Source organism: Salmo salar, chromosome ssa15 (genome assembly GCF_905237065.1).
Source record: "Salmo salar chromosome ssa15, Ssal_v3.1, whole genome shotgun sequence".
Lineage (NCBI taxonomy): Eukaryota > Metazoa > Chordata > Actinopteri > Salmoniformes > Salmonidae > Salmo > Salmo salar.
Genome location: NC_059456.1, coordinates 95,857,454 through 95,870,405, shown reverse-complemented (window position 1 = coordinate 95,870,405; position 12,952 = coordinate 95,857,454). Strand labels below are relative to the sequence as shown.

At 42.3% G+C, this 12,952-nt stretch overlaps 1 protein-coding gene and 1 long non-coding RNA gene across 2 annotated transcripts in view; one reads left to right on the top strand and one right to left on the bottom strand.

Annotated features, from left to right (window-relative positions):
* Nucleotides 1–2,340: 2,340 nt before the first annotated feature.
* LOC106572713 (uncharacterized) lies at nt 2,341–11,382 on the bottom strand. The gene is made up of 3 exons (XR_006759302.1): nt 11,005–11,382; nt 3,499–3,677; nt 2,341–3,248 (listed from the first exon to the last, which is right to left on the bottom strand). It is a non-coding gene; the product is annotated as an uncharacterized lncRNA (long non-coding RNA).
* Nucleotides 7,311–12,952, top strand: part of LOC106572714 (structural maintenance of chromosomes protein 1A) — a 23,654-nt gene continuing 18,012 nt past the window's right edge. Inside the window, exons 1-7 of the mRNA XM_014147143.2 lie at nt 7,311–7,645; nt 8,195–8,383; nt 8,718–8,830; nt 9,296–9,499; nt 9,848–10,086; nt 10,287–10,545; nt 12,752–12,892. Of these exons, the coding sequence (XP_014002618.1) occupies nt 7,537–7,645; nt 8,195–8,383; nt 8,718–8,830; nt 9,296–9,499; nt 9,848–10,086; nt 10,287–10,545; nt 12,752–12,892 (1,254 nt within the window). The 5' untranslated portion in view covers nt 7,311–7,536. The remainder of the gene's footprint in view (nt 7,646–8,194; nt 8,384–8,717; nt 8,831–9,295; nt 9,500–9,847; nt 10,087–10,286; nt 10,546–12,751; nt 12,893–12,952) is intronic.

The following is a 12,952-nucleotide window of genomic DNA, read 5'->3' as shown; positions in this document are numbered from 1 at the left end:
CTCTACTCTACTCCTCTTCTCTTATCTACTTTACGCTTATCTACTCTACTCCTCTTCACTCTACTCCTCTCTACTCTTCTTCTCCTCTCTACTCCTCTCTACTCGTATCTACTCTACTCTACTCCTCTTCTCCACTCTAATCTACTCTACTCCTCTCTACTCCTATTTACTCTACTCCTCTCTTCTCTTCTCTACTCTACTGTACTCTACTCTCGCCTTTTCACCACAAGTGTGACTTCATTATTGGTATGATGTAATTTATATGTAGACCTCTAGCTTGCTGTATCTATTCTGTCTGTGTCTCTTTCTACAGTGTATTAAACTATGTAAGCTGATAAATGTCATCTTTCCCATACCTCTTCATGTCATAGTATAGCATAACATAACAGTACTACACGCTATAATGTGTGGTAGGGAGCAGCAGTTCTATATATTTACAGTTAGCTGGTAGTAAAATACACAGATACACACATGCTCAGACACACACACTATATATATTCCTTTCAAGCCCTGAACAATGCACGCTGGCAATCCAAAACAGGCTTACCTGATCAGCAGATTGGGCTGAAAGGCAAACGCGTAGATTGGTTGCTTTTTGCATCTAATGTGTAGAATGTATTCTTTGTAGGGCTGGGTAGAAATAATATTTACATGCCAAAAACTCTTTGTTTTGAATTAGACAATGGTAGAATGATGACAAGAAGCAGACAGAAACAAGCATTTAGAGGAAAGGAGAACGGAGGTATCTCTATAGAGAAGAACGAGACCTAGAAAGATCATACTTTTTTAAATGTCACTCTGAATGTAAATTCAACCCAAAATATTATTTATCAATGTGTTTTAAGTTTACTTTAAAGTTTGCTTAAAAATACATTTAATTTTTGTTTTGTAACAACGAACCTATGAATGAATACTTTCCTGTTTTGACAGGTGATGACGGGGATTTGGCTGTTAAAACAAAGTCAATAGTAAAGAAAAAAACTAAAAGGCAAAAAATGTATCTTCACACCATTCCTTGAATAGTCATGTTACAAATGCACTAAAAATATACATTTTACATCACTAGTAGTAGAAGTGTGCATGTGAGATTTGGTTCTGGGTGTCGAGATTAATTAGTAGCTAATGTCATTTTAAAATATACAGTAGAATCAAAACCAACCTATTGAAAGCAGAGGTTAAAAGTAGGTTAATATTCCTCATGTACATCAATGTTTTGTTTCCTGACTTTAAAGTGTCCCTTTAAGCATTGCAGTCCAGTGAGTATCTGTTGATTAGCTATGTACTGTGTCTGAAAAGGCTATTTATTCCCTATGTAGTGCACTAATTTTGGGAATAGATTGCCATTTCATACACTTTTTGTGCTGAGGCTGTGTGATGATGAGGCAAGGAGGGATGCAGTGAGCTAGCTTGTGATGAAGCACCACAGGGAGCATATGCAATGTGCTGGCTCTGCTCTCACTGCTCGTCCAGTCAATCTAGCCTACAGTCTATTCTGAGACAGACCCAGGTTAAAATAAGATTATTTTTATTTCAAAGAAGAGTTCGATTGGGCCTGCCTGGATCGCCAGAGACCAAGGGTTGCACTTTTGGGACTACTCTATTGGTTCCATTGTGCCAGCCAATCTCAATCAAGCACAGCTTGAAGTATTTGAGAAAGGGTGAATAGTATTTGAACCCAGGTCTGACTGCAAGCCAAATGGTTACTGTTCAGTGCATCCCCAGGGAGATGGGACAGAGAAATTGGGATTGTCTCTGGCTTGGCAGAAAGACAGTGGGTCTGAACGAGAGGTTTGAGTGAGCCCAGCTCCCTGTAGTTTGCTGTTACAGACACACTCAGGACAAAAACATTTCTTTTTAGAAATCTATTTTCATATGGGAATGAGAAAATGAAGTAATATGCCAGTTATTCTATCACAACTATGGTTTGCGTCACAAATGGCTCCCTATATAGTGTACTACTTATGACCAGAGCCCTATGTGTTCAGAGAAATAACCATATGCCCTGGTCAAAAGTGCACTATATGAGGAATAGGGAGCCAATAGAGCTGCTAACCATCTGTGTTTATCATGGTGTGATTTCAGGACAAATGTTTGCTTTGAATGAGTGAACTACTGAACACACAGATACTCACTCTACTGCCTGCCAGCCTGCCTGCCTTTCTTATATATATATATTATCTATCTATCTGGCTCTGCTTTGCTTCCTACGTGGTCAGTGAGGAGATCGTCTAAGCCAGGCTTAGCGCTAGCGTTTGTTTTTTCCCCCTCTGTTACTTTCCTTTCCTGTTTTTTATACTTACAACATAAAATCAAATAAAAAAAGTTAATAAGAATTGCATATTGAGGAGAATGACAGCAACTGTTTATTTTAGGACATGACATTCATGGATTTATATTCATGATGGAGGGAGGGGAGGGACACTGTGTATTTCACTGCCTGAGGGGAGACAGAGTGCCTCTGTGTGCTTTGTTTGGGGTGCAACACTAGTAAAATGGATTTGGGGGACTGGAAGGTACAGTAGTGTATTTATACCCTGGTCGCAGATCTGTTTGGGTTGTATAGCAAACTCCTATGGTTGTTATCATGCTAAAGTCGTAGGAGTTGGCAAGACAGCACAAACTGATCTGGGACTGGGCTAGTGTGCTCGTGCCATTGCTTGAGACTGAAGTGAAGTGGGTTGGGAGGGGATCACTGTATGGAGGGGGTCTTGTACTGTATGTTATGGGCCCAATGACAATGTAACTATCTGCATTATGAATCAGCTACTTGTAACTAAATATGTGATTGATTAAATAAAGAACTTGGAACGATCTGAACCAAAAGAGGCATCATCGGGTTGTGTCATCATTTAAATTACTCATAGCATTCATGTCTAAATATGGTAACATGCATGTTAATCTTCAAAGGATAAGCCAAATTAGATACTGACCACTACACATGAAACATAAAAGAACAGCTTGATAGTCATTTTATACCTAAAATACAGCTCCTGAGAGAATAAGTTGCAGAACACGGCAACATTTGACCTAGTGACTAAATCTTAGGGATAAAAGACATGAAAACATATAACGTGTGCCTATACCATAAACTTGATTTTATTGTTGTGTTGTGCCTATCATCTGAATCTGAGATCCCGTATTGTGCGGTGAGTCTGTGCTGGTGATCCCCCAGCGTGAGCTGCTGCTGAACCGGGTGGTTCTGGGCTGTGGGTCGGCTGGTGTACAGCTGCTTGGCCAGGTACCGCTGACTGGTGGAGACAAGATGGAAAGAAATACACTGTCACAGACTGTTTTTACAATAAAACAGTCCCTCTTTTTATGTGAAAACTGGGACTTTCAATTCTTTCACCATGTACGGTATCGCTTTATACTTTGACAGTAACGTGTTTGTGTCTCTCTGTTGTGAATGGTTATGTGGCAAGATATCTCTCACCAAGTATCTGTAAAGAAAGAATGTAATGAGTGAAGTGTCTCAGTGTGGTTGTGTTCTATGATTACTTTTTGTGCTGCTCTCTGGCCAGCTGTTTGTCGTATCGGTCCATCTCAATCCTCTTCTCCTTCTGCAGCTCCATTGCTTTCCTCTCCTCCTCTTCGTCCTCTCTGTTCTGCTCCGTGCGCTGGAAGTCCCAGGCAGCGGCTCTCTACTTTTCAATCTCCCTTAGTCTCTAAAATGTCATCTGGGAAAACAGGAGAAATACAGAAAGGATGGAGATCCAAGGAGTGGTTCATGATGAGATTGCTTCTGTAGATGAATCAACAATGATGATTGTTTTCTCTCTATGGTTGTGAGATAGACATCTTACTTCTATGATCACAACAACTGATTTTACTATATACAGTCATGGCCAAAAGTTTTGAGAATGACACAAATATTAATTTTCACAAAGTCTGCTGCCTCAGTTTGTATGATGGCAATTTGCATATACTCCAGAATGTTATGAAGAGTGAGAATTTTGCAAGCTGTTTCAAGGCAGTCAACTTAGTGTATGTAAACTTCTGACCCACTGGAATTGTGGCACAGTAAGTTAAATAGTCTCTCTGTAAACAATTGTTGGAAAAATTACTTGTGTCATGCACAAAGTAGATGTCCTAACCGACTTGCCAAAACTATAGTTTGTTAACAAGAAATTTGTGGAGTGGTTGAAAAACGAGATTTAATGACTCCAACCTAAGTGTATGTAAACTTCCGACTACAACTGTAGATATATATATATATACACACACATACATACATATATATGTCCTTGAATGAGTAGGTGTGAGTACCTTCTCCTACTGAATGAGTACCTACTGATTCAAGGGTTTTTCTTTATTTTTACTATTTTCTACATAATAGTGAAGACATCAAAACTATTAAATAACCCATATGGAATCATGTAGTAACCAAAAAAGTGCTAAACAAATCAAAATATATTTTATATTTCAGATTCTTCCAAGTAGCCACCAACTGCCTTGATGACAGCTTTGCACAGTCTTGGAATTTTCTCAACCAGCCAGGTTAACATGTTCTCTTCTCCCTTACTATTCGGGGTAATGTGTAGTCTGACTTTAGATTTGTCATTTTGTCAATTTTTACCTCGAGGAAGGGTTAGCCATAGACTTAATTAGCCTCGTAACCAGACAGTCCGCTCTGATACTTCACTTGAGTGAAACAGAATGTCAGCTCACAAGATCAGGCTGGTTGAACCTCCTAATTCAAGAGACTACCTGCTAAAATGGCTCTGGAGATATCTGTCTGAACCACAATGTCTGTGTCTGTAGTGCAGCGAAGCTATTATGCATAATGGGTAATTAACAGAAACCACATAATTGACATGAAAAAACAGCGTGACCATAAGCATTTATAATGATGCTTCCCACTGGGATGAATCCATTCATACCAAGTCAGTCAGGCAAATGAGACAAGGGGAAAAGCTTTTATAAAAGGAGACTCACTCTGCCCACGTATAATGTGTGTGTGTGTGTGTTGTCACGTCTAATGTGCTCGTTATCTCTCCTGAGTGAGTGTGTAGACATCATGTAATTTCTTCAATTCGTTTTGTAATTATAATGTTAGAAACCCTGTGAGTACTCACCATGTCACGGCTCACAGTCTCACCAGACTGGCTTCCTGATCTGCATCCTTGGCTGGTGTGTGTGTTAGAGTGTATGTGTGTGTTTTTGTGGTGTGTGTGTGCATGCAAGTAGAAAAAACATGTTGACTCCCCCTACTTGTAGAGAAACACCAACGCCATCCTCCTGTCTTTCATGTTGCCAAAACTGTCTATGACTCCGTGATACAGTAAATGCTTTTAGTTTTTGTTGTCCTAGGCTACCTGGCTAAAATGCTTGCTCACTAGCCTAACTTCCGTTCATGGGCAACGATTAGCCAGCTAGTTAACATTAGTCTACTACATCTTAGTCTACCATGTTGAATTTCCATCCTCTCAGGCCAGGGGCACAATGTATGAATATATGGTTGGATCAGAATCGCTGTTATAATCATTGGCCAGTACAGAGAATTAAGTAAAACCACATCTCCATCCAATTTTAGGAAAGGGACAATTTTAGCTAGCTAGCTAGCCACCAGAGGACAACAACACAACGAGATGCAACAATTACAAATGTTCTGTCAATAATGACGTTTGGCTTGATGTGATGTGATTGGTGTGAAGCCAAATCCAAACTGGCTTCCCTTGAAACTTTTTTTAGTGTGCCAGGACCATTCACAGTGGATTTCACTCAGTTTAGCTCAATGCCGATTGGCTATTATTTTATATTTTTAAATTATCAAGGGAGGCCAAATGCTCTCTGGCTTTGCTTGCATTCAATGCTACGGGGGCAACAATGTCAAACTCTTTCTGACCAGACATGATCAGGTAGATATGCTACACATACTGAGACAGAGGGGCGCTGTTTCATTTGCTTGGATGCTTTCTCCGGTCAGATACACTACATGGCCAAAAGTATGTGGATACCTGCTCGTCGAACATCTCATTCCAAAATCATGGGCATTAATATGTAATTGGTCCCCCCTTTGCTGGTATAACAGCCTCCACTCTTCTGAGAAGGCTTTCCACTAGATGTTGGAACATTGCTGCAGGGACTTGCATCCATTCAGCCACTGATATTGGGCGATTAGGCCTGGCTCGCAGTCGGCGTTCCATTTCATCCAAAAGGTGTTCAATAGGGTTGAGGTCAGGGCTCTGTGCAGGCAGTCAAGTTCTTCCACACTGATCTCAACAAACCATTTCTGTATGGACCTTGCTTTGTGCACGGGGGCATTGTCATGCTGAAACAGGAAAGGGCCTTCCCCAACCTGTTGCCACAAAGTTGGAAGCACAGAATCGTCTAGAGTGTCTTTGCATGCTGTAGTATTAAGATTTCCCTTCACTGGAACTAAGGAGCCTAACCCAGACCATGAAAAACAGCCCCAGACCATTATTCCTCTTCCACCAAACAGTTGGCACTATGCATTGGGGCAGAGTCCAGAGTCCAATGGCGGCAAGGTTTACATCACTCCAGCCGACGCTTGGAATTGCGCATGGTGATCTTAGGCTTGCTTGGCCATGGAAACCCATTTCATGAAACTCCCGATGAACATTTGCGGCTGAGCCATTGTTGCAACTAGGCGTTTCCACTTCACAATAACAGCATTTACAGTTTATTGGGGCAGCTCTAGCCAATATTTGTCTATGGAGATTGTATGGCTGTGTGCTCAATTCTATACATCTCTCAGCAACCAGTGTGGCTGAAATAGCCAAATTCATTAATTTGAAGGGGTGCCCATATCCATTTGGCCGTGTAGTGTACATTTTGCCTCTTGTGAATTGAAGGAATCGTGTTTGTATTTTTCTTTTTTTCTTGGCCATTTTTTGGGGGAAGCCTGGCTTCCCTTGGCATCCATGAATACACCCCACTGTCTGTCTATATCTTGCCCTCTGTTGCTTCCCGAAGGCCTTCTCTCACTGACCCTCCATCTCCTCCAGTTCTCTTCTCTCCAATGCTTGAAGATCCGAGCCTGGAGCGCAGCCTCCGCGGCCAGTCGGCGTTCCACTTCCACATTGGAAAGGTTGTCCATCGGCAAATCAATTTTATACATTCTCCCTATAGTTTTGAACGGGGCTGTAGTTGGCTGAAAAGTTAAACAAAACAGATATTTGGTTGCTTTGGCATGTAAACCTTATAAAATGATTGCGGTCTGATATCAGTTAAACGGTATAATTGTATCAGTCAGTGTACTGACATTCGACATAAACATAAACGCTTGAAGTTTATTATGGCATTTTGATTAATCATAGCATGAAGATCTCGCGAGAAGTCGTTCCCTTACGCGCGCTCAGTGGTCTCCAATCCTGCAGGACTGGAAAATGGCGCATTGTTGTTGCGAGGTAATCGCGTTAGTTAGCCTGGCACACCGATCGATAATGTAACTTTTGATTATTTTTAACAAATATTTACAATTTGCGTGCATGGTACGAGTTCAATCGCTAGCTAGCATTAGCTGCTATCACAACAACACAGATTCTTTGTTTTCGCACAAGCGATCTGATCATAATGGGTTATTTGAAGCTGATAGAGATCGAAAACTTCAAATCTTACAAGGGCCGACAAATCATCGGCCCCTTTCACAAGTTCACTGCGATTATTGGGCCCAATGGATCCGGTAAGTTATGGTCAATATTGCAAGTATTCTATCTAGCTAATGCTTATTTTAGCGTTACAGCACTACTGGTAACGTTACTAGTTTAGCCGGGTTGTCTATTTGCTACATTTGTTTCAAGCTGCAATGCTTCAATACCTTGTTGACAATGACAGCAATGTTCATGCATATGAACCGTTGCATTTGAATTAATATTGGCTATAACTGTAGTTAGCCACGCCTCCATAATGTTTAGCTGGATAGCTAGCAATGGCCAACTTCGTTTTGCATGGCCAGGTGCACTGGTAGGTGGAGAGTTTTTGACCAATAAAATTGTGTAAAATGTGTAAACACTGCCTACTCGATGCACCGGGACATGCAAAACGAACTCGCCCTACACATTTCCTTCCCTGACAGTCACCCAGTCAGTAGGAACAAATAAATGAGAACTCACATGCATAAACATTAGAGCAGCACTTTTATTATGTAGTCTTAACCTAGCCAGCTAGTTACGTCCTTTTCCAAATCAACCATATTTGCAAGACTTGAATAGATAATTCACTGACCTCCCAGGCAAGTCCAACCTCATGGACGCCATCAGCTTTGTGCTGGCTGAGAAGACCAGTAACCTGCGTGTGAAGACTCTGAAGGACCTGATCCACGGAGCTCCCGTGGGGAAACCAGCAGCCAACAGAGCGTTTGTGAGCATGGTGTACCATGAGGACAGTGGAGAAGAGCGCACCTTCACCAGAATCATCATTGGTAAGCCACGGCTGTCCCCACTGATTTTCTCAACACAGATCCATTGGTAGAGAGAAACTGTGTGGTTAATGACACCTAACTCAATTTTGTCTGGTCCTCTTTGAAGATGTTTATATATCTGATGGCGCAAACAAGGTTGATATGCACATCCCAAACAAAAATATCCTGTAGATAAAAGTAAGGATCTGCGTCAGTCTGCATAACAACCATCTTCCATGTTGTCTGTGTGTGTCAGGCTCCTCCTCAGAGGGTCTGGCTGAGTACAGTGAAGAGCTTAGGACACACACAGTAATGCATATAATAATAGTTTTACCCCTTTTTATGCATGTCTTAGGCTCGTCGTCAGAGTACCGAATCAACAGTAAGGTGGTGAATCTGGCAGAGTACAGCGAGGAGCTGGAAAAACTAGGCATCCTCATCAAGGCCAGGAACTTCCTCGTCTTCCAGGTGAGATAACTCACACAGGGCTCCCGAGTGGTGCAGAGGTCTAAGGCACTGCATCTCAGTGCAAGAGGCATCACTACAGACCCTGGTTCGATTCCAGGCTTTATCACAACCGTCCGTGATTGGGAGTCCCATAGGGCGGCGCACAATTGGCCCAGCGTCGTCAATAAATAAATATGTAAATAGGAATTTGTTCTTAATTGACTTGCCTCGTTAAATAAAATAAACACACACACTCACACTAATATAGTCACAAGCAAACAAATGGTATAAATGAACACAAGCATTTTCTTGATCTTTGTTCACAATATATCACGCACATGCAAACGATTTACATAATTAAGCAGAATGTGTGTAGAGTTTTCTTATAACTGAATTAAAACTCTAGAGACCATTTGTCCATGGACCTCTCTTAACCTATGTATGACAGTGTTAGTAACCTTTGACCTCTGTGTATTCACCAATCAGGGTGCTGTGGAGTCCATAGCCATGAAGAACCCTAAGGAGCGTACCGCTCTGTTTGAGGAGATCTCCCGGTCTGGGGAGTTGGCTCAGGAGTACGACCGCAGGAAGAAGGAGATGGTGAAGGCTGAGGAGGACACACAGTTCAACTACCACCGCAAGAAAAACATTGCAGCGGAACGCAAAGAGGCCAAGCAGGAGAAAGAGGAGGTATGGGGGACACATCCTGTCTGGTAGCACCACATCCTGCTCTTTCCCTCTCCCCGTCACTCATGTTTTAATCTTCTGGTGGAAGTTCATACTGGGACTTTGAGAGTGAGATTGTTAGACTGACATACTCTCATCCCTTCCTCCATTCTTATAGTCCTTTGTTGTGGTTCTTATGACACACATTTTGTCACTATCATCTGACATTGAAGAAGACCAGTTGGTCAAAATGTTAGCCCTGTGAAATGGAATAAACATTTTCCTGTTTTTCACCTGAAAAAGGAAGTGCAGGGCTTGTTTTTTTCCTTCAATACACACACACACATTCACTTTCTGCCTCCTCCTCTCTAGGCTGAGCGTTACCAGCGTCTGAAGGACGAGGTGGTGAAAGCCCACATCCAGATGCAGCTGTTCAAACTGTATCACAATGATGCTGAGATCGAGAAGCTGAACCGCGAGCTGTCGCAACACAACAAGGGGATTGACAAGGACCGCAAGAAGATGGACCACGTGGAGGAGGAACTGAAGGAGAAGAAGAAAGAGCTGGGGAGGATGATGAGAGACCAACAGACTGTGGAGAAAGAGATCAAGTAAGTGGGGATGATGGATGGAGGGAGGGAGAAAGAGCTGGGGAGGTGATGAGAGACCAGCGAGTAGGGAGTGAGCGAGCGAGGGAAAGGAGGGATAGCTCGTGAGGAAGGAGCCTAAGAAATTGTGGAGATTTGATAGGCCAGGGGAAATAGTTGCCATTTTGGAAGTTAAAGAGGGAATATCGTACCCCCCCTTACAGGGAGAAGGACGCTGAGCTGAACCAAAAGCGACCCCAGTACATCAAGGCCAAAGAAAACACCTCCCACAAGATAAAAAAACTAGAAGCAGCCAAGAAGTCCCTCCAGAACGCCCAGAAGCTGTACAAGAAGAGGAAGGGGGACATGGATGAGTTGGAGAAAGAACAGGGCTCCGTGGAAATGGCCCGGCAGGAGTTCGACGACCGAATGGAGGAGGAGGCCCAGAGCCAGGGACAGGACCTCACACTGGAGGAAAATCAGGTTCGAGACTGGGAGCCTATGAAGAGTCATAAGGATTGTGGTGACTTTACTTTCATTAAGCCGATGACTATTATTTATTTAATCAACTAACTATGTTTAGTTGTTACCCGATTTTTTATTTTTATTTTTTTAAATGAATCATATAACATTTAAACTCATTAGGATCTGGGGCACCACGAGAGCGGTTGTTTAAAGAGTTACCATCTCCAGCCGTACTCATGATTCAGTACTACACAAATTGGTTTAATTATTTTTTTACTAGCTAACTAAATAATAACACAGAATAAACATACACACTTAATACATGAGAAAAAGGTCCCTAGCAGACTGACAACATATGGCGGCTTGTTACACAGAAAATGAAGAGAGGGGTACAATTTAGAACTATTGTCACAGTAATCATATACATTTCACACAAACCGCCACCCGTTTGGAATCAGAAATCATGAATGTACTTACGTTATGTGTGAATGCCTTCGTTCGCCGTTTATCTCGGTCGGAACCAGCCCTACTTAGGAAGTTTGTTGGCCTTTCAGCGGCAAGCTTTTATGGCTCTGATTGTCCAAAATGGGTCTCCCTTTTCCCGTCTTCTACTGTTGTTCACTCTGGAAGATAGCCAGCTGTGTCGACTGTTCCCATTGGTGATGAGCGTTTTAGGGTACAGTGATTTGAAGAGTAGTACAGTAGGATGATTTGAAGAGTTCGCTTTTCTAGATATTTGACTCAAGACAGCTAATCAGCTGTACCAGTGATTGTCTGAGAGGGGAGTTCTCCTCTCTCCACCTCGTGTTAATAGTCAGAGTTTTAAACACTTTACACGCACAGAGCTGCAGCCTGGCAATGTTCTGGTCTAGTCTGGGAGGTGAGTTGATTTCCTTCACCTCGTGTTGAGGTTCAAAGTTCCAACCATTTAAAATGTTTCCTGGTCTAATGTTAATTTCTGTTACCAAGCTTTTTATGCACTCTGGCCGAAGGATAAGGTTCCGTCAGTCTGACACGCTCTCTGACCTCAGTCAGGGCGTGGCTACTTACTATGTACAGTTTATAGCAGATAGATTCTCTTGTACCTCCTAAAAATCACATTTCTAGCTTAACAAATACGTTCATAACTTTTCATATTTAATATACAATGTTAAGGATGGAGACTTCATACCTGTAGTGTAAATACTTTTCAAGTTACAGTATTTCCTTTATAACCTTTTTAATGACATCACAAAATAAAAACCAATATGACAGTTTATCTCTGACCATTGCCCATGTTCTTATGTTAGAAATATTGTTCCAGTATTCTTTTTTTAACAAAGAACATTCCTTGGTGGATTTTACTGGAGGGGAAAAGAAAGAGTCCTCTTTATGACAGGGTGTGAGCTGTCAACCCCCACCAGCTCCCTCCTCCCCTCTTCTGTGGGTGAGAGCGGTCTGGTTACTGTCAACCGTTGCCAAGCTGATCTGACCAATTGAATCCTCACAGGACAGTCATTTTGACAGTCATTAGCTTCATTATGATCTATGAAGGGTCATTAGGAGAGAAGCATGGAGGAGGTGGCCAAGAGCCAGGGACAGGATCTGGTGTATTTTTGGACCTCACACTAGAGGAAAACCGTGTGTTATGAAGGTTGCTGGTTCATATCCCAGGTTGGCCAGACTTACGATCACGCCAATAAATATGTAGGTGACCTAAGCAATAAGGCCAGAGGAGGTGTGATATATTTAAGCAATAAGGCCCGAGGAGGTGTGGTATATGGTCAATATACCACGGCTATGGGCTGTTCTTATGCATGACGCAACACAGAGTGCCTGGATACAGCCCTTAGCCGTGGTATATTGGCCATATTTCACAAACCCCCGAGGTGCCTTATTGCTGTTATAAACTGGTTACTAACAGTAAAAATAACTGTTTTGTCATACCTGTGGTATACGGTCTGATATACCACAGCTTTCAGCCAATCAGCATTCTGATTGGCTGGCTAGCTAACGGTAACCCCTGTATATAGCCTCGCTATTGTTATTTAACTGCTGCTCTTTAATTATTTGTTCCTTTTATTTCTTATTTATTATAGGTCTTTTTCTTAACTGCATTGTTGGTTAAGGGTTTGTAAGTAAGCATTTCACTGTTGTATTCGGCGCATTAGACAAATAACATTTGATTTGAACCATCCAGTAATATCTACTACTCTCCACCTCTTCCCCCTCCTTCCCTCCCCAGGTGAAGGTGTACCACCGTCTGAAGGAGGAGGCCAGTAAGCGGGCGGCCACTCTTGCCCAGGAGCTGGAGAAGTTCAACAGAGACCAGAAGGCAGACCAGGATCGCCTCGACCTGGAAGAGAGGAAGAAAGTGGAGACTGAGGTAAAGGATGCTGATACAGAATAAAGAGTTGTGCTCATTGGGGCACCCAACGGAAAAGTT